Here is a 22,211-nt window from a genome sequence, read left to right on the forward strand (position 1 = left end):
ATATAAATATTTTGGTAATGGTGTATGAATCACGACTTGTGAATGAGCTTCTTGTTAAAGTACTAAATATTTGACAGATTACCCAGTGGTTAAATGTTTGACAATTTACTAATCTATAAAATAACAAAATAGCATTTAACCTGATATGATTAATTTGTGATACAGTCATAAAATATAATTCAAGATTAAATTTTAATATATTTTTACAATTATGAATCATTTACCGGTAAGAAAAAAGTGAAATATACAATTATTTCAAGAAATTCCTTATCTCAAAAACTCCAAATTCTGGAGCCACTGAACATTAAGCAAGCAGCAATCAATTCAAATCAAATTCTGGAGCCACTGAACATTAAGCAAGCAGCACTCAATTCAAATCAAATTCTGGAGCCACTGAACATTAAGCAAGCAGCAATCAATTCAAATCAAATTCTGGAGCCACTGAACATTAAGCAAGCAGCAATCAATTCAAATCAAATTCTGGAGCCACTGAACATTAAGCAAGCAGCAATCAATTCAAATCAAATTCTGGAAGGTTATGTCATACATCTCGTTAAATTTCTTGCCATCAAGGACAAAAAATATATTTAAGCTTCATTTTATCTGTGGTCTTTTGGAAGCCTAAAAACATAGTTTGATGACTGCAAAATAATTTTATGTCTTGTTGAGTACATAGAGGTCTATTTATAGATTTCATGTAGAAAAAAATCAACAATTAAAAGCCAAGATAATAATTATCCATACTCAAAATTTGAATATTTCTTACAAGTTTAGTTTTGTACGTTACTGTATTATTCAGAAATTATTGCAATGTTTTATTTCTGCAAAAAATGCACCAGCAATATTAATGAAAACTTGTATTCTATATTAAATTTTAATAACGATTTTCTTTCACAAAATTTTTGCAATCACTTCAGGTAACAAGATCTCAAATTTTTACAAGTAATCAGTGATTTACAATAATAAATGAATGCATTAATATCTGAATTTACAGTATATATCAAAACAACAAATAATCTTCTGTTACATTAAAAAAAGTACGAACGAGATGGTCATCAGACCCCCTCAGGAACTTTATATGATGTAGGCGTACAAGATTACATAAAAACATATTTTCTCCTTAGAGAGTAGTTTATCTTTCCTATATCCAGTCTCTAGGGTGAATGTTTACCTCGAGGTATTGGACACATTGTAATAAGTTTTGGTTTTATACTATTATGGGAAGTGAGAATTAATTAAGTGTTATTTTTAATTGTTGCTACTATTTATGTCTGGTTTCCAATTTATTTATCTTCCTAACAAGTACTTCAGAGTCATTTCTAGGCTATTTTCAATGTTTTGAAGTGTTTTTAATCTCATTTGGAAGAGTCATATTCTGAATCTCTGGTTAATTTGAGAACACTCCAAGAATAGGCTGTTATTAAGATTCCATGAGGATCCACCCTCAACAAAATATTCTTAGAAAATCAATAAAGAAAAAGATATTTGTTTACACTTTGAATTATTCTTTGGTAATAGAATTTTTCTATTTTTCCTGTTAGCCATAATTAATCAAATTCTGTGTGAAGCAGGGAAAAACTTAATCTCAGTACTGTTGACTTCACTAAAAACTGACTGAAATTATTATGTGTAATTTCAGCTAAATCTTGTGCGGTGGGCTAGGAAAAACTTACTTTACTTGCCACTAAAAACTGACAGAAATCATTACATAACTTCAGCTAAATATTGTGCAATGTGCAAGGAAATACTTTTTGTAATCTCAGACCTGTTGATTTCACTAAAACTGACTTTTATGGTTTATGTAACTTCAGCAAAATCCTGTCCAACACACAAGGAGATACCTAATGTAATCACACAATTCTGTTGACTTCCCCGACAACTTAATAAATCATATATGAAACTTGAATTTAATTCTGTGCAGTGCAGAGATACTATGTAAAGAAATACTGGTACAGTCTCAGATGATGAACTTGCAGTTGATGGTTTTCTCTTACTTTACTTTATAAGGTCAGACAGAAATTGTAGGATTTCAGTATAGATTCTATATATTTTATTAAGATTTGATCCTGTTTGTAAGAACTATTTTGACAACCTACTAACATGGATATCTTATAAGGATTTATACTTTTAAAAGACATGGCTATCACTATTTCAGTTTGTTCTTTTAAAGTACATGACACACTTAAGGCCTAATTTGATAAAAATAAAAAAAAGATTTAGAATAAACTCCATAATGCAGACTTCAACATTGTTTATCAAGTATTTCTGCTGGTTAAGATTCAGGGAAGGTTTATATGGTGTTTGTTAAGTTTTTGCAAACACATTCTGCAGTTTATGATTTACATATCTATATTCAATAAGCATGTTACATTTAAGGTCACAGTTAACACTGCTAAATCACACCTCCAACACTTTCACTGCTTATGCTTTCATGACTTACCTCCCTTTAAAGCTTGTTAATTGTGAATGTACATACATACTGTTTTAGGGAGCTGATTTCTATGAACTACTACTTAAATATCAGAGTCGCAGACTTGAAGACCAGCGTTGTGCTCTGCCAGTAACACTGCAGGTCTGAGCATGATTAAGTGTGTTATCTCCCCTTCACTCTTTGCATGTTTATGTATTGTCTCCCCTTTACAGTAAAAGCCTCAGCATTTTGACAAATTAACTATTAAATTTCCCATGAATAAAGAGTAGTTGACAGCCTGTTTTGTTTGGTTTAACACAATGTTGTTGTTTTTCTCCTTAATTAACACTTTAGCATGACTATGTCAATAACTTTACAGAAAGAGAATTGTTGCAAATTGTGGTAAGCATGTGATATTAATTTAAAATGGAGAAAACTGTGGTGTCAGTAGGTTTCGTGTGACAATATATATTTAGAAATTTATAATAAGGGTTAGTAAATATCAAAAGAAAATTTTCTAAGCAAGCCAATGTTTTTTCTTTTTGTTGAAACAAGAGTTTATATTCGTTATTCCTTGCCTTGAAATAGTATTTATTGATATTGTTATTTAGTACTATGTGTGTTGTTTTTTTTTTGCTCTACCAATAACGGAAGTTTAATGAGCGTTGCACTTCCATATCAAGTTCAATGAGCATTTCAAGCAAATACAAGATAGAACAAAACTACAAATCTCAAGAATTTTCAAAAAGTAAGTGATGAAAATCTTCAATCATTACACATAAAACTGAACTACTGAACAAAATTATTGGTCTGTCGTATTTATTTTGTAACATTGTTGTACAGAGGTGTTTTTAGGACAGTTATGTCAAAGATGAGTGGTATTTAAAACATACAAATCAGTCAATCATCAAAGATTAAGTAAACATTCTCCCCATTTAAGTCTTCTACGAAAATAATAAAAAGTTTAAGGACATTAATATTCCATAACTATTCCAATAATGTGGACATTAATATAATCACTCTTTGCTATATGAATCAGCCATTATCATTGGCTAATCTTGCCTTTGGTAATATTAGTATTCATTGAAACAAATTTATCTGATTGTCTATTAAAATCTTCTCATATTCAAATTATATTATTTTCATATTACTGAGTATTAAGCTCCTTCACTTTAATACTCAAATATATTATTAATGATATGATGTGAACGAAAGAGTATGGTGTATCAATTCTTGACACTAAAAATCCCTAAACACGCATTGGTAAAAAAAGCGCAGCGGAAAATTGTTTTATTGCTATTTTTCATCTCAAAGTCACTGTGAGTAAGGTTTTCAACAAGGAGCAAAGGAACAGTGCTTTTATTGCTGTTCTTCATCTCAAAGTCACAGTAAGGCCTTCAATAAGGAGCAAAAGTTCACATCTGGCCACATATTCAATGTAGACTCACACACTGATTTGAAGGGAATTCTTTGCAATTAGTGAAAATATCACAATCAACATATATGTTAACAACCCTTAGTGAGAGAGTTATTTCTTTTATTTCTAATTTAAATTTTCTTTTGACAAATTTCAATGGAATTTAATCAGATTCAAGCAAAAAGAAAGTTAAGTATTTGAATACTGCATCTAATATAACACGATTGCCATCTCAATTATTTTCATTAAATGCCATTTTTTTCTGAGATGAAAAGACAATCTGGACAGAATAGTTAAATGTCCAATCAAAACATGACAGTCATTTTTGAATCCATTTGTAAGTTAAACATGTGATACAAATGATTTGATATACATGAAATTTTAAAAAAAAACTAAAAATCTTAGACACTCTCAAGTAAGATTTCCAGTACTCTCCTGCTCAGAAGATTCTTATTGAAGACTAGAAATCTCATCTTTGGACCACAAATTTCTTTCCCGTGAACATTTTTCCATTCTGAAATCTTCTTTTCTCCCTGATATTCTACTGCCCTCCTAATAAAAAAAAGTCTACAGTAAAGAATCCAGTTAAACCCTATGAATCAAGGTAAAACATTAACCCTGGTCTGATATAGGTCAATAACACGAACAAAATGTTTTATTCATGAATTAATAACTAAGCATAGTCTGCCTGAAGAAAAACGTTAAAAAAATAAACAACTCATAAGTTCACAAATGTAAGTTAAGTTAAAACAAGTTTTACGAGCTATCCATCAGAATGAAGTGCTACAGTTGTCATACCATATATCTGGATACTCTGTAAAGGTTTTAAAGTCATTGCTGTATCAAGGGGAAATAATTAAGTTTATTGCATACAATTAGCTTTCAGAAGACAAATGGATACTCATTGCTAGGCGCTATGGAAGGGTAAACATTTCCTGTTACAAGGACGACCTACGGGATCTAGAAGAGCATTCCTGCCTTAGGGATGTGATGGTCAAACTTAAAACAATGAATTAGTTATAACAATGATTGCACTTTCTTTATGTTTTATAATAATGATATTTGTTTATTTGCAGAATTCACCATGTGTTACTCCGACTGAACAGAGGAAATCTTTTGAAACTCTAGAAGAGGTATGGTATTATTGTACTGTGAATTAATTATTCTTCATAGTGTACCATTATTCAAGGACTTCCAATATTTGTTGGATATCTTGGGGTACCATTATTCATGTATTTCATGGGGTACCATTATTCATGTATTTCATGGGATACCATTATTCATGTATTTCTTGGGGTACCATTATTCATGTATTTCTTGGGGTACCATTATTCATGTATTTCATGGGGTACCATTATTCATGTATTTCATGGGGTACCATTATTCATGTATTTCATGGGGTACCATTATTCATGTATTTCATGGGGTACCATTATTCATGTATTTCATGGGGTACCAATATTCATAGATTTCTTGGGGTACCATTATTCATGTATTTCATGGGGTACCATTATTCATGTATTTCATGGGGTACCATTATTCATGTATTTCATGGGGTACCATTATTCATATATTTCTTGGGGTACCAATATTCATGTATTTCTTGGAGTACCATTATTCATGTATTTCTTGGGGTACCATTATTCATTATTTCTTGGGGTACCATTATTCATGTATTTCATGGGGTACCATTATTCATGTATTTCATGGGGTACCATTATTCATGGATTTCTTGGGGTACCAATATTCATGGATTTCTTGGGGTACCAATATTCATGTATTTCTTGGGGTACCAATATTCATGTATTTCATGGGGTACCAATATTCATGGATTTCTTTGGGTACCAATATTCATGTATTTCTTGGGGTACCAATATTCATAGATATTGGGTATTAATATTGATGGATTTTGTAGGGTACCAACATTCACAGATTCTGTTTATACGGGAAACCCAAGATTTCAAGTTTTCAATGAAGTTCAAATTTCCTATAGGCTCAAATGCAGAATTTTTCAAAACCATAAGGTATCCATGACACTTTTTTCCTCAATTTATGAAAATTGGTATCCACGAAAATAAATGAATCTACAGTCAATATGATTGAAGAAACAGTCTATTTTACCATATGACAGCATAGGGTTCTGTTAAAACAAAAATATGTATTTTATTCCAATCATAATACAGGATACTGTAAAATCAAAATTTATTGCGAAGGTTTTATTAATGCGAAAAATGTGCCAGTATCAGGTTGGCATTAATAAAAACTTACATTCATAATTTCAGTTGTGATTTTCCTTGACACAATTTTTCCAATCGTATTAATAAAATCTCACATTTTTACCAGTAATCAATGATTCACAATAATAAATGCCTCCATTAATTTCTGAATTTACAGTAATCTATGCAGTTGAATATGAAATTGTGGGTAGGTGAAAAACTTTAAGGATTTCTTGGTTTGATACAAAAAATGAATTTGAATTTTTACTTGTTTAATAATTTATTTAAGGAATGACTGTAATATTTTTTCTGTCTATGAAGAAATAACATCAAAAATGTGGTTATTTTAAAGTGTGCACCACATTTTTTATGTTATTTCGAATAGACAGAAAAAATATTACAGTCATTTCTTATAATTTAATTCTAAATTCCATTTTAAACCGTAGTAAACCATGAAAAAACGTTGATGACGTCACGGTCACACGACAAAATTATGTCTATGAGCTGATAAACAAAACAACGTCAGCCAATCAGAAGACGTGTTACATCCAAAATTAATTTATTACATTACAAATGTCAACCAATTTAATTTTTTTCAAACCAAATGATACATGCAAAATCAAATTTATCAGAATTTTGAACCTTAAGTTGAATCTTGTATTGCAGGTACTAAGGAAACCTGGTCCTTATCCAATGATAGTCCTGCCAGAGAATGGTGGATATTGGATTGAGGGCCATGATGATAAGAGTCCCTTCTATGAGGATGGTTCACGGATGGGCTCAGACCCCAATTTGTCTGCAGTCCTGATAGAACAAAATGAGGTAGCTCATTGCTATAGGGACCATTTTCTTAGGAAGGTTAGTAAATACAAGGAAACATGATCAGACCTTAGTTCCTACATATAAATGGAAAGTTGACAATAGGGAAACTGAAATCATCTCTTTTGTAGTAAAGATTTGTTCTCAAATGCCCATCATTGTCAAATTTTCAATGTAGATGATAAAATAAAATATATAGATAAGCTGATACGTAATTCATTGGAAAGAAGCATTTTTTTTCTGTTATGCAAATTATAACTAACAAGTGCCAAAAGTGGAGCTCAACTTCTGTTTTCTTGGGATTATTGAAATCACTGCTGTATAAAGTTATTTTTACATTTCGTACAGGTTATAAATGTTGATGAAACAGGGTAGGAATTTTGAATAAAGGAAAGAATGGCACACAATCACTGCACACACTTTACAAAACCAAAAAAGCACAATACATGGTTTATATTGCTGTTGTCCATCTCAAAGTCTCACAAAGGCTTTTCATAACACCTCACTGCCAGTTTAAGATGACTCCTACACAAATTTGTCCTTTCTTTTAATACAAATAGCAGAAGTTTGATGGCACAAATAGAGTAGACCATTATAAGTAAACAGAATACATGTAGAATCAAGAAATTTAAATGTTAACCATCGAAGCAACGAAACATTTGAGTCCTCTCAAAATGGAGAATGGTAAATTGACATAAGCATATAGAATAAAGAAAAATATTTTTTTAGTTATATTTCAAAAGCAATGTGCTACTTTTAAGCTGATTATCATTTTACATTCCAGGAACATTTTGATTATTATTGCCTTGATGAGAATGTTGGACCTATTGTTATGTCGATTAAAGATGAAAGCACAACAGATGTAGAACAACTTAGAGTTATCTTGAGGACAAAAGCTTCTACACAACAAAAACTGGTTACTATGGAGGAGGTCGATAATATACCAAATCCTGTTAAAGTTGCTAAGGTAAGGGGAAGTAACTCTTTACATAACAAAAAATAATTACCATGAAGGAGGTCGATTATGTACCAAATCCTGTTAAAGTTACTAAGGTAGGGGGAAATAACTCTGTAAACAACAAAAACTGGTTACCATGAAGGAGGTCGATTATGTACCAAATCCTGTTTAAGTTACTAAGGTAAGGGGAAGTAACTCCTTACATAACAAAAAATAATTACCATGAAGGTCGATTATGTACCAAATCCTGTTAAAGTTACTAAGGTAGGGGGAAATAACTCTGTAAACAACAAAAACTGGTTACCATGAAGGAGGTCGATTATGTACTTAATCCTGTAAAAGTTGCTACGGTAGAGGGAAATAACTCTGTGCATAAGAAAAACTTATAGCTGATGGGGGATATCAAATAATATGTTATATAAATCCCATATGGTTGGAAAGAAATCTGAATACAGTTAAACAGACAGAAAACCTGTAAATGATGTCTACAAGGGGAAGTATTTACAACCTGAACAAAATTTACAAGATTAGCACATACCTGTCAACCTCTGAAACTGAAAATGCAGGTCATGACCTTCATTGAAGAAAAAAATGTCAGGTCATAACACATACAAACTTTTTCGGTCCAATTTTAGTGTTGAGAGTTTTTTTTTATATACTATAACATATACATGTACCACTGAGTTTCCTAAAAATAATCACTTTTGTATTTGTTAAGTATATAAATATTTATCATTAATTAAATATCTTTCTAAAGCAATGCCCTTTTTTTGACGAGCCTTCGACTTTAGTCTAAAAAGCGAGACATAGCGATCCTACATTCTGTCGGCGGCGGCGTCCACAAATATTCACTCTGTGGTTAAAGTTTTTGAAATTTTAATAACTTTCTTAAACTATCCTGGATTTCTACCAAACTTGGACAGAAGCTTGTTTGTGATCATAAGATAGTATCCAGAAGTAAATTTTGTAAAAATAAAATTCCTGTTTTTCTGTATTTTACTTATAAATGGACTTAGTTTTTCTGCCAGGAAACAATACATTCACTCTGTGGTTAAAGTTTTTAAAATTTTGATAACTTTCTTAAACTATCCTGGATTTGTACCAAACTTGGGCAGAAGCTTGTTTATGATCAAAAGCTAGTATCTAGAAGGAAATTTTGTTAAAATTTTGTACCTGTTTATCCGTATTTTACTTATAAATGGACTTAGTTTTTCTTCCAGTTAACATTAAATACAGTCTGCAGTTAAAGTTTTTAAAACATTTATTAGATTCATAAACTATCCTGGATTTATACCAAACTTTGACAGAAGCTTCTTACAATCAAGAGATAGTATCTAAAGGAATATTTTTATTGATTTTTTTCCTCATTTTTGTTGAGCCTGCGATTAACAGCGGAACCCTTACGAATTTTGTTTTATTCACACTAGTTTACTTCTTTTTATTAATGAATGTCATAAACCCCAGCTATACATGTAATTAGAAATCAATTATAGCTAATGTGCTCCTATACACAGGAGGAAGATAAATAGAAAGAAGTTAGTGTGTTTCCTTTCAGTGTAATATCTAGAGCATATGGATTTGATTTAAAGCTTTTATATTTAATTGATAACAAAATTATTCTCTCAAACAGAAATGTATTAAAAGGTTCAAACTGTTTTAAAATGATTTTTACAGGATTGAGGATATTTGCAAACGGCAAATCTTTTAATCAGGACATAGAATTGTATGTCAAGCTTGACTGGCTTCAATTTTCTGGGGTACAATTAACAAACAATCCTCGAATTGTTACTTTTCAATCAAATGTAATGTTTTGATAGCTGTCATTGGCATGGTAAATAGCAAATTCTAATTTCAATTGTTGACCTTTTCAAAGGAAAAACACAGAGAAAACTGAAAGTATATTGGACTTCTAAATACCGGTCAGAAAAACGAGTGAAAACAGGTCATTTTCTGAAATCCCCAGTTATTTGAATACCCGGCAGGTATTTAAAAAATCCTGTTTGAAGGGGGAAATTCTCTGGTGTGACCCGCAGAATACGGGTCAGTTGACAGCTATGCTAGCAATTTTTGAAGTCCTTCCCAAAACATATGAAAAAATAATGACCTGGACACAGAGAAAAAAGATAATAAAAATACAGTTTATAAAATAAATTTTGTTCTCTTGTCTTTCAGTGTTTGTGTGAAGAAATATCCACAGAACGATTTCATCCAGTTCTTTCTACAAAAGGATCACAGTTAGTAGTGGGCTATGATGAACATAATATAACTAACAATTATAAGATTGGTATAATATACCAAAAATTCCACCAGACAAAAGAGGAAGAACTATTTAGTAATGTAAATCACAGTCCTGCAATGGAAGAATTTTTACTAACAATCGGTGATCGAGTTAAATTAAAAGACTTTCAAGGATTCCGTGGAGGTTTAGACAATGTTCAGGGCCAGACTGGGGAAGAATCTGTTTATACTCAATTCAAAGAAAGAGAAATCATGTTTCATGTGTCAACGCTGTTACCCTTCACAGATGGGGATCCACAACAGGTAAGTCTTTGGTATATAGGTGTCAACACTGTTACCCTTCACAGATAGGGATCCACAACAGGTAAGTCTTAGGTATATAGGTGTCAACACTGTTACCCTTCACAGATGGGGATCCACAACAGGTAAGTCTTAGGTATATAGGTGTCAACGCTGTTACCCTTCACAGATGGGGATCCACAACAGGTAAGTCTTAGGTATATAGGTGTCAACACTGTTACCCTTCACAGATGGGGATCCACAACAGGTAAGTCTTAGGTATATAGGTGTCAACACTGTTACCCTTCACAGATGGGGATCCACAACAGGTAAGTCTTAGGTATATAGGTGTCAACGCTGTTACCCTTCACAGATGGGGATCCACAACAGGTAAGTCTTAGGTATATAGGTGTCAACACTGTTACCCTTCACAGATGGGGATCCACAACAGGTAAGTCTTAGGTATATAGGTGTCAACACTGTTACCCTTCACAGATGGGGATCCACAACAGGTAAGTCTTAGGTATATAGGTGTCAACACTGTTACCCTTCACAGATGGGGATCCACAACAGGTAAGTCTTAGGTATATAGGTGTCAACACTGTTACCCTTCACAGATGGGGATCCACAACAGGTAAGTCTTAGGTATATAGGCAAGTGTCATAAAAATATAGTGGAAAGTGGGGGATGAGCAAACTTCTGAAAGTGAAGTCCATGCATCATAAATTGTTGATTTTAGACTTTTTATAATTTTGATATACATTTTAGTATGTTATAGATCAAATATGAGAATTTGAGTCAAATTGGTGAACCAGAATTTGACAGCTAATGCCCCTTTAACTGAATTTTTACTTATCTCCCTTGCCTATCAATTTGGCACTTAAAAATAGGTGTCACATCGCAGCATAAAAAAGACTTCTTATATTATTTGGCCTTTGGTATAATGCAGATTGCAAGAAGTGTCCAGTAATAAAAAATATCGCCTGCACACAAAGACCAATCAGGATTAGCCATATTCTTAAATCAGAATACCATGTTTTCTTCATAAAATGGCTGCGACGCTGCACTTATGTTACTGAATTGTTTATTGTAACCTTTAATTCATTATATTATATCTATTTAACAGTTACAAAGAAAAAGACACATAGGCAATGATATAGTAGTGATAGTGTTCCAAGAAGAAAATACTCCATTTGTGCCAAATATGATCGCCTCACACTTCCTTCATTCCTTCATAGTGGTACAACCCATTGACCCTAACACGGACCATACCAAGTACAAAGTGTCCGTAGCAGCAAGGAGTGATGTACCACGGTTTGGACCAAGTATTCCTAACTCAGCAATATTTGACAAGGTAAATATAAGATATGGAGAACTGATGGAATGTTGTATTTTTGATGAATATAAGATTTATCATGCTTTCAAATGAAAACAATTATTTGAGAAAGGTCTGATATCAAATACTGTGGATTTATTATTATTTGTTGGATACCAATTTTTGTGGATTTTGTGAGTTAATATGTACCCTGAATTTAACTGTTCAACAAAGTACAAAGGCTTGAAAGCAGACTTCGGTGGAGAGCTGTCTCATTGGCAATTCAATGGTTTAGAAACTGATGCATTCTGGGTAATATTTTCAAAAGCGTACACCAAAACGTTGTGATTGGTTTAAAACGTTTTAAACAATAGCAATTGAACCAATGACGTAACGTTATTATCATTTTGGTGTACAAACAATGAAATTACCCATAGTCCTTTAGTTGGTGTACGAACAATGAGATTACCCATAGTCCTTTAGGTTCTGAAAAGGCGAAATTATACCACATCTTCTTATTTTTATATTTGACAAAACTATGAAAACAAATATCTACTAAAATACAATTGTTTCCTCAATCCATGAAAATTGGTACACACGAAAATATATCAATCTACATTGGATACTACAACTATTCAGGAAATAAAAACTTATTGTGCACCGGATGGTAAGAAAAATTATAAAAATCACACCTGTAATGAAAGAGAGATAAAAAATTTGAATTAACTTTCAACATTTTGATAGAAACTGAAATACAAACTGAAATGGAAAAAAAGTTATCACTTCCATCCATTATTAAGATAATAAGGGCAGATAATTTAAAGAAGTAGGACTAAAATGGTGTTTCAATAATTTGATTAATGGTTTGTTTAATTGTTTTTTTTTCTTCACAGTATAGTCTTTGGTCTCTTTTGTAGATAGGGTCTCAATGGCAAACATACATACCACTTCTCCTGATTTACATCCATAGTTATCATTTGAAAGTTTAACCAATACTTTAAGTTATATATTTTATGGTTATTTTACTTTCATTTTACTTTTTTAGGGACCAGAGTTTAGAGACTTTTTGTTGACAAAGATAATTAATGCAGAAAAGGCTAGTTACAAAGGTGAACAGTTTTCCAAGCTGGAGGTAAGAATAGAAACCATGGTTGCTGTCATAGCAACCATTATTTATTTGACATTTACTGGTTGGTTTCTGGTTTCTTAGACAGTGGTATTATATTCAACCATTCAAACACACTTAGAAACATTTACTGGTCGGTTTCTGGTTTCTATGACTAGTTTTATATTCAGCCATGCAAACACACTTAGAAACATTTACTGGTCGTTTTCTGGTTTCTGAGACTAGTTTTATATTCAGCCATGCAAAAGGTCAAAGAGACATTTAAAGCAACACCAGAAACTATAATCACACTATAAATCATAAAAAGAATTGTAATGAGTAAAATACCCTACACATGCTTAATTTGTTCATGAAATTTCACATGAATCTCACGTGTAAAATTCACTTCAAACAGGCTTATATGTGAAACTCGTGTGAATTTCAATTGAGATTCACATGAACCTCGAGTGAATTTCACGTGAACTTTACCAAAAAAAAATAACATTTTTCATGATTTTAATTTAATTTGAAAATTAAGATGTTATTTTAAGTAATTTTATATTGAAAATTCATGTAAAAAATTGATGGGAGTTACACATATAAGCTTGTATAGATGAAATTCACGTGAAATTCAGTGTAATACACAATAAAAAAACATTTTTTCTTGTAGCAAAGGGGACAAACTCCAGTAATATTCAAATTATGGTTCAGCTAGGTAGACAATCTTTCATTTTATGTATAATCCTACTTGGGGATCATAAACCAGGTAACAGAGCTTGTTAAAATTTAATTAAAAGATTAGGCTATGTTAAAAACGAATTATTCAGTTTGAAAATACAAAAAGCAAAGAAGTATATGCCATGTCATTTTTTTCAGGAGAGAACTCGAGGGGCTCTGTTAGAATGTTTACATACAGAACTACACAAAAAGAACATAGAATTATTTGGACTGTCCATGGTGCCAGGATTTAAACAAGAGAGCAGCAAGCTGATTGGTTCATTTAAACGGGTATTGAGTATGGGTCGTAACCAGAATGAATCAGCATCAACCAGGAAGTCTAATGGGTCATCATTAACCACAGTAGGAGAGGAAGAAAAACCTTCTAGTGTCAGTTCATTCACAAATTTTTAAAAGTTCTAACTTAAATGATTCACTAAGAATGTTAAAGTGATTTAGAAATTATTTCATGAAGTTTTAGTCATCAAGATTTAACTGTTGTATGTAAATGTTTTTTTTTATATGAAACCAGGCCAGTGTTGATATTTCACCTTGACATATAATATTTTTAATTGATTTCATTTTTGAAACATAAAAAAAAATGATATTTATTACTGATTTAGCTTTTGATAAAAAAAAAAAAAGATAAATTGATCCTATAAAAATAACTAATGTTTGATTTTATTGTTAAAAAATGTTTGTTTCTGAAAACATCTGTTACACGGATATTTAACATGATGTGTGAAATAGATACATAGATACTTCTAAATATCCTATAACGGAGGTTTTTAACAGTATATCCTATAACAAAGGTTTTTAACAGTAAAATATTTATAAAATTTAAAAAAATATCAACGTTTTGTATGACTTTATATGAAAATAAGGAGATGTGGTATGATTATCAGAGAAACAACTATCCACCAGAGTTCAAATGAAGTGGATGTAAGCAATTAAAAGCCACTGTACAGCCTTCAACAATGAGAAACAAACAATACCATATATTAAGCTATAAAAGGCCCCAACATGATGGTTTTGTTGGTTTCATCAAATAAGACAATAACTTTTTTTTTTTGTAATTAAAAATTCTTTAATACCAATCAAAGGTTTGATTACTGTTAATAGATTTTTTTGTAATAATTTTTTGTGTGAAGTTAATCTTTTTTTCTACTCAACCATCACATTTTAAAATCTGAACAGAAACACTAATCAATCTGTTGAGCTAATTAGGATCCACATAGCTATTAGTTCAGTCTCAATTATCAAGAAAGGTCTGTACAAATTATAGATTAATATTTTTAAACTTTTTTTTTACAGCCGAAGAGATCCCCAGCATCCAGAAAGAAATATAATAGACAGTCAAGTTCTAGCTCGGAAAAGAAACAAAGAGATAAAACAACCATGTAAGTGTATATTAGGAGCAGGATCTGCTTACCCTTCCGGAGCACCTGAGATCACCCCTGGTTTTAAGTGGGGTTTGTGTTGCTCAGTCTTTAGTTTTCTATGTTGGGTTTTTTGTGTACTGTTGTTTGTCTTTTGGTCTTTTTCTTTTTTATACGCTCGTTTACGGGACGTATTATGGTATACCGTTGTCCGACCGTTGTCAACATGACGGACATTAACTCAAAAACGCTTTAACCAATTTGATTAAACTTTGGTGAATTGTTTATATCTATTGACGTGAGCTCCCTTTCGTTTTTTCATTCAATTCATATAAACAATTTCAAGTTCTTTGACTGCATTAATTCAGAAACCTATGATATGTCAAATATTTAATTACAATCCAAATTCAGACCTGTATCAAGCTTGAATATTGTGTCCATTTTTGCCCCCAACTGTTCAGGGTTGGACCTCTGCGGGCGTATCCAGCTGCGCTCAGCGAAGCAGTTTATCTGCCATGGCGTTGTCAGTTTATTTTTGACAAGAGTTTCAATGTCCCCCTTTGGTATCTTTTGCCTCTCTTTTATATACCAAGCTATTGTTATACCATTTATAATGTCACAATGTATTATTGACTTGTTTTTATTTCAATTTCAACATTTAATCATGAAGGATGTGACTTTATATGCTTTTTCAAATGTTTCCGTTATATCTTTTTAATATTTTTCCCAATAATATTATATACTGTTCATAATGTCACAAAGTATTATTGCCTTGTTTAAATTTCACATTTTGACATTTTGTCCTTAGGAGTTGACAAATCTCAATTTTTGTCTACTCTTTCAAATATTTCCTTTAGATATTTCTATTTTTCCCAATTTCTGCACTTCATTTTATTTTTTTTTTTTATCTTTTTCCTATTTCCTGTTCATTTAAGAAGTCCTAAGATTTCATGTCAACCTTTCCCTTTTGTGTTCAAAAAAATGTTCATAATTTTAAATCTACACATTGTGTACAGTATAAAGTTTGTGAGGTCAAAAGTCATTATTTTGATGTCAATTTAAAAAGAAATAGGTAATAATTCCCTGATAAATTTTGAACATAAAACCATCAAATATCTCAAAATATTCATAATGATTAATTTTAAGGGACAATATCTGTACATACCAGCTCTTGTAACAGAATTATCAAATTTTATATATAAGGGATTTTGAAATATTTATCATAAAAAATGAACTAGTATCAAAAGTATCTCATATTTTGATGCACTACTTTAGAATAACAACAAATTTTATGCACAAATTTAATTTGGAGTTTAGAATTTTCGACCAAGGGGACCAACTTAACATCTAATCCATACCTTTAGACTGTGTAGGGCTTAGGTATGCTATAATGATTTATTTGGATTAAAGGTAAATATATGTTAATATTTGTGATAGAAGTTTCAGTAAGAAATGTTTTATTTTTTTACAGGGTCCAAAGAAGTATAGACAGTCAAAGTACACAGTCCTCCTACAAAACATGTAGTGCCCCATCTAGTCCACAATCTAGTCCAAGTAGTACAGCTTCAGCCCAGAGGTAAGGTCCATAGAATGTAGTCAATGCTACTATAACCCAATTAGCATCAGCCCAGAGGTAGGGTCTATAGAATGTAGTGAAGGCTACAAAAAACCATCAGCCTAGAGGTAAAGTCCATATAATGTAGTCAAGGTTACTTAACACCATACTAGCACCAGCCCAGAGGTAGGGTTCATAGAATGTAGTCAAGTCATAAGGTTTAATGCAGACTTTGGCAAAACCACGAAATCAAATAGCCTCAAAAGAACAAGTTTTCTTCAATCCACGAAAATTGTATCTACGAAAATAATTGAATCCACAGTCGTTCATTCCCAAGATTTCTTTGCCATATATTCATAGTAATACTTCAAAGTACATGTATTTTCTTGAAGTATGCCAATAACATATAACATTCTCCTTTCAGAGTCAGCGGTAACAATATCCAGATCTCACCTTCAAATTCAGAGAGTTCGTTTAACAGTATAGACGACTACGCTCCTACCCATGTCACACATAATCATGAAGACTCAGACACAGGAATGGTAAGTACATTAATATACAAGTACTTGAACATTTTGAAATGAATAAATGGACATATACAGGTACAAATGTAATACTGGTACATCAGTGAAATATCATACCAATTAAACAAAACACAGACACCCAGAGGTCAAAGCTTTCAGAGACATTTAGAGGGTCAAGGTTTTCACACAAACATCCAGAGGTCAAGGGTTTCACACCTACATCCTGAGGTAAAGGCTTCCACACACATTAATTCACAGACATTTAGAGGGTCAGGGCTTTCACACAAACATCCAGAGGTCAAGGGTTTCACACAAACATCCTGAGGTAAAGGCTTTTACACACATTATTTCGCAGACATTTAGAGGGTCAGGGCTTCACACAAACATCCAGAGGTAAATGCTTTAACACAATGATTTAGAGGTCAGAGTTTTCACAGAAGATTTACAACAGATTCAAAATAAAAAGGACACATCAATAACCTTTATGTAAAATTCATCATCATACCAGAATTATTTATGACAGAAACAAGGGAAAAGAACAATGTTTTTATTGAAAGTCTAGTACCAAAATTTATATTTTTCATAAAAGAAATTTATACAAACATACTAATTGAAAGGGAGGTAACATTCACTTTTTATCAATTACATGAGCATCTCCGTAGGATGTGAGAAAGGGAGGTAATTCTATCAGGGTTTTCATTAAGGTGAATTCATGAGTCCTGGAATCTGTCTGGACTGATCATTTTCAAAATTGGTAAGTCCAAAGATGCATCAGGATTGTAAAATCTTGTATCAAATGAGCACAAATATTGTCATTTTATGAAAAAAGTTTAAAAATAATCTAAACTTGATGTCATTTCTTTGCTCTATTTTGTCATGGGGACTGGAATAATTAATGATATAGCAATAAAATTTCATCTTCTCACTGCTGGACTTGCCATGGCTAAAAATGACGAATCCCTGGACTCGCCTTTAAAAATCCTTATTGAGAACCCTGTTCTTTATTACTTGATAATGTAAAATGTCTATATGTTGTCTTGTATACAGGGCTTGGGAAAGGGAAATAACTATTGCATCACTGGATAATGTACAGTATTTATTACAGGAGAGTTTGTCGTCTGCTGGCACCCCAAACAATAATTATATTAGATCAGAAGATGGATTGTACACAGATTTAGATGGTGAGTACTTTTCAATCATGTTATTTTCTATATCTGTTCTCCAAATAAACGCAGATCAATTCAAATTAACAGCAACCAAACAACATGGGGCTGGTAAAAAATAAATATCTAGATGTTATCATATACTTTTCATGAAAAGTAGAATATTACACCATTATAACATGCTCTAAATAGAATATTACACCATTATAACATGCTATAAATAGAATATTACACCATTATAACATGCTATAAACAGAATATTACACCATTATAACATGTTATAAATAGTCCTAAATGAGTATTTCAACAGAGCTATTATAAATAAATGATTGATTAAGTGTTGTTTGCTAACATCCATGAAGTTTATATGACAGATAAAAGATTTTGTATCAACATGTTGTAAAGAGAAGTATATCTAATAGGCTGCACTACTGTAAATATAGACAATGCAATTTCCCATAGGAACTCTTTTTACGGCTAAAACTGTGCCACTTTTACTATGATGTTTCGTAAAAAAATATATCCTAGAATGGAAAGTTCATATGCACTACTATTTTTTTCAAAGGTCAAAACATAGGGTTGTGCAGCATATTTTCAACATTTATATGCCTCAAACTTCTAAGAGCTTAAACATAAACTAAAATTCTGTGCTACCCCTCCCTTCACTTTGGGTCTTTCTAGAAAATTCAATTTGGCCGCTATCCATGTGTATTTATACTGGTAACATTCCCAAGTTATGTCTCTGTGAGATGAAACATAGAGATCATATCTGGAAACCAGTACGTAAACAAAACAAAATATCTATGAATATTCTATATCTCCCAAAAAGAGGCGTGGTTAGTGAAAAAGCTGCATTTACAATGTGCAGCCTATAAAATGGTTCTCTTCTGAAGAACAAAAAACTTTAAATTGGCCCTCCGAAGTATACATTATGAGCATCCTAGTGCCCTATTTAATTATGCATATGAAATATGGCTCAATTTCAGAGGAGTTAAAAGCTTTTATATGTATTTCAGGGAATACTCAACATCATGAAATCCTACGATATGAAATACACAAACTAAAAACCGAGAGGGCAGAAATATTGAAACATAATAAGGTAAATATTAGTAATTTTATATACAGGTGTTATTTATAGTGTAATTATTACATCAATTAATCGCTTGGTATGAGTAATAGGAAAACTACATTTGGTATATTGGATCCTTGTAATGTCTACACGTTCATCTGACAGAGTTCACTTGACTTTGATCTCATTTCATGAATCAGTTTTCGTAGACATGTATGAGATACAATAAGCAATAGGAAAACCACACTGGTAAGATTTAACTGACCTTGACTTCAATGAATCCATTTGTGAATGTAAAATTGTCGTGGTATGTTTTTAATGAGTTATTCCCTTTATAACTTGCCTAAACTTTAGAGTTTGTTGTTTGATGTACTTGCCTATCGTTGAATTTTATATTTACTTATATTATTATGTTGCTGTCTCGTGACATGAACCTTATTTTATTTTTTCATTTTGAAAAATGCCTCATTACCAATGAAAGTATTTAAAAACATAGCATAATAATCTTAATTTATGTAATAATCAATCTTAAGATGATAAACACACTTCTTTTCAGGCATTACAGAGAGATTTAAAAGATTACAAAGACAGAGAAAGGGGTTTAATGTCCCAACTCATGTTATCTCAACTGGAAAACAGAAGATTGTCACAGGCTCCTAACATTGAAATCAGTTCAGAGGCTACTGTGTAACATTTCTGTAAAACCTTTTCTGATTGGCTTACGTAATGGCAAGTTCTGATTGGCTAAATATGTAATTGCAAGAACTTATGGAGAGTGATCAGATTTTTGTTTCTATGAAATGTTTCATTCCCCTGAAACATATGATGATACTGACACCAAAGCATTTATTTGTTAAATGTGTTCTGATTGGATGTTGTTTAGTGTGATAATTCCATCCATTTTATCAAATACATCCATATTGGTAGATTCTGTTACTGAAATCCAAACTGTCAGCTAATCATACAGTCTGATACTGTTGTCTGGGGGAATAAAAGATCAACAAAACTTGCCTGCCAGATGCTTCCATTTGAATGAATGAGTTGAAATATATATGATTGAGTCTTTGTTCATGTCTTTATTACAGCATGAAAAACTTGGTTATTCTTTTATAGAGAAATACAAATATGATGAAATCGTTTTTTTGTGTCAAACTCTTCCGTAATCCATAGATTTGATATTATTTATCAGTCCTATTTCGGAAAGATTCCATTTGTCCTTCGTTTTACAAGTCAAGCGACATGAATTTAAAAGAAAGCTTTCGTTTATACTTATGATCATTACAAAAAAGTGCTATGTATTTTGTGTATCTAATAAATCAATGGTTACAGATTTTCAAACATATAAATTTTGCTGAATAAAGTTCTATTTAGTATATCAACTTCCAAAACGATATAGGAATCACAAAGGAAAAAATAATGTTATTGAAGAAGATGGTAGCAAGTACTATTCTTTTAAATTTCACTTAGAAATCATGGAAGTCTAAATAGTTCTGGAAAATTACGTGAGAAAAGAAGATTAACGCAAATCAAGTCTTGTTCCATAAAATCATATATGCTACTAATTGAAGTCATTAAAAAATAACATCTTCAAGAATATATTTCTATTTTATGGTTTGATCTGCATAAATGTGTTTCACTGGACCAAATGGTCAGAATACCATCTCTATCTTGGATGTGGATACAAAAACAAGAAAGTTTTGATGCAAGTGTCAAAATGGTCAAATTTGTATTTTTTTTTTTTATCTGGCATACGATGGTTTACAGATCTTAAATTTTTTGCAGGTTTTAACATTTGTTTATTTTCAATTTTGATAATTCAAATCACTGAACATATTACGTAAATATATCAAAAATTTATGTCGAGATTTTCATTAATATGGTTATAGATTCTAAAATTTCAATATTGTCAACTTTTTAAAAGGAATCAATTCAATAGAAGTTTTAATGTCATGTGAAATTAGATAAGCTCTGTGGAAACTGGTAATATAATATATTTTATATCTTGGAACAGCTTGTACTGATTTTGTTTTTGCTCAAAGATTTTGAGTAGAAGGTGCTATGACTGCCTGAATGTGCAATATCAATGTATATAGTATTAAATAATTTAACATTGTTGTATATATTATTATTATATTTGTTTCTCAATGATAAATAAATCTAGTCTCTTACAACCTGTATTATTATTGAAATTGGGAAACTTCATTTAAAAAAACAATGTTTTTATAACTGTCATATAACAGTTTAACTGAATAGAAGGAGATGTGGGGGTACACATCATTAACAGAGGTGGATTTAAGGGGTGCCTAGGCCCTATTATGGAGCTTCATATATGATGAATGCATAGACTTTTTACAAGTATCACTCCAGACTATGGCTTGTGAGCCCCCCCTTTTTTTCAAAATCCTGGATCTGCACCTGATTGAGATGGCAAAGCAATGACAAATAAACCAGAAGACAAGCAGAGGTCAACAAATTGTCTTCAACAATAGTCTAGTCTTGTATTTGTTTATTAAAAATACCCATTTGATAAAACTGACAGTAGAAAAATAAGGATTTATGGTATTATTGGCAATGAGACAACTATCCACCAGCGTTCAATTGATATGGATATACATGTCAGCAACTATACACATATACTGTAAATTCAGAAATTATTGTAAAGTTTTAGTTGACAGGGGCGTTTCTAGGATATTTGAAAGAGGGGGCATAGAATGAAATGTTGTGCCGAGCGGAGCGAGGCGAAAATTTTTTCTGACCATTTTTTTCATAAAAAACATAAATATTTGAGAAATATGATAAATTGCCATATTCAATACAATATTACAATATTAGCAGATTACGATAGTTTTTTTTTAAAGGGGGGGTGTACGCCCATTACGCCCTCACCTGGACCCGCCCCTGGTTAATGTGTATGATGAGACCAAATGAGATTTGCAATAATAAGAACTCTCATTCTGATATCAGATACAATTATCTGTACGTAGATTTTCCTAAAATCGCGATAATAAATCTGACATTTTTTTCCATTGTTCATTAATAAATGCACA

At 31.7% G+C, this 22,211-nt stretch overlaps 1 protein-coding gene across 16 annotated transcripts in view; it reads left to right on the forward strand.

Annotated features, from left to right (window-relative positions):
• Positions 1-21,335, forward strand: part of LOC127719355 (rap1 GTPase-activating protein 1-like) — a 145,316-nt gene extending 123,981 nt beyond the window's left edge. For 8 of the 16 annotated variants that reach the window (XM_052225428.1, XM_052225437.1, XM_052225441.1 and 5 more), the window contains 13 exons: positions 4,904-4,960; positions 6,710-6,901; positions 7,647-7,829; positions 9,993-10,361; positions 11,464-11,691; positions 12,698-12,784; positions 13,634-13,864; positions 14,789-14,874; positions 16,325-16,429; positions 16,833-16,950; positions 18,026-18,113; positions 19,112-19,194; positions 19,721-21,335. In XM_052225428.1, the coding sequence (XP_052081388.1) occupies positions 4,904-4,960; positions 6,710-6,901; positions 7,647-7,829; positions 9,993-10,361; positions 11,464-11,691; positions 12,698-12,784; positions 13,634-13,864; positions 14,789-14,874; positions 16,325-16,429; positions 16,833-16,950; positions 18,026-18,113; positions 19,112-19,194; positions 19,721-19,855 (1,962 nt within the window). In that variant the 3' untranslated portion in view covers positions 19,856-21,335. The other 8 variants (XM_052225434.1, XM_052225435.1, XM_052225432.1 and 5 more) reach the window with 8 other exon arrangements.
• The last annotated feature ends 876 nt before the right edge of the window (positions 21,336-22,211 follow it).

This window comes from Mytilus californianus, unplaced genomic scaffold (assembly GCF_021869535.1).
Source record: "Mytilus californianus isolate M0D057914Y unplaced genomic scaffold, xbMytCali1.0.p SCAF_11, whole genome shotgun sequence".
In the NCBI taxonomy this organism is placed as follows: Eukaryota; Metazoa; Mollusca; class Bivalvia; order Mytilida; family Mytilidae; genus Mytilus; species Mytilus californianus.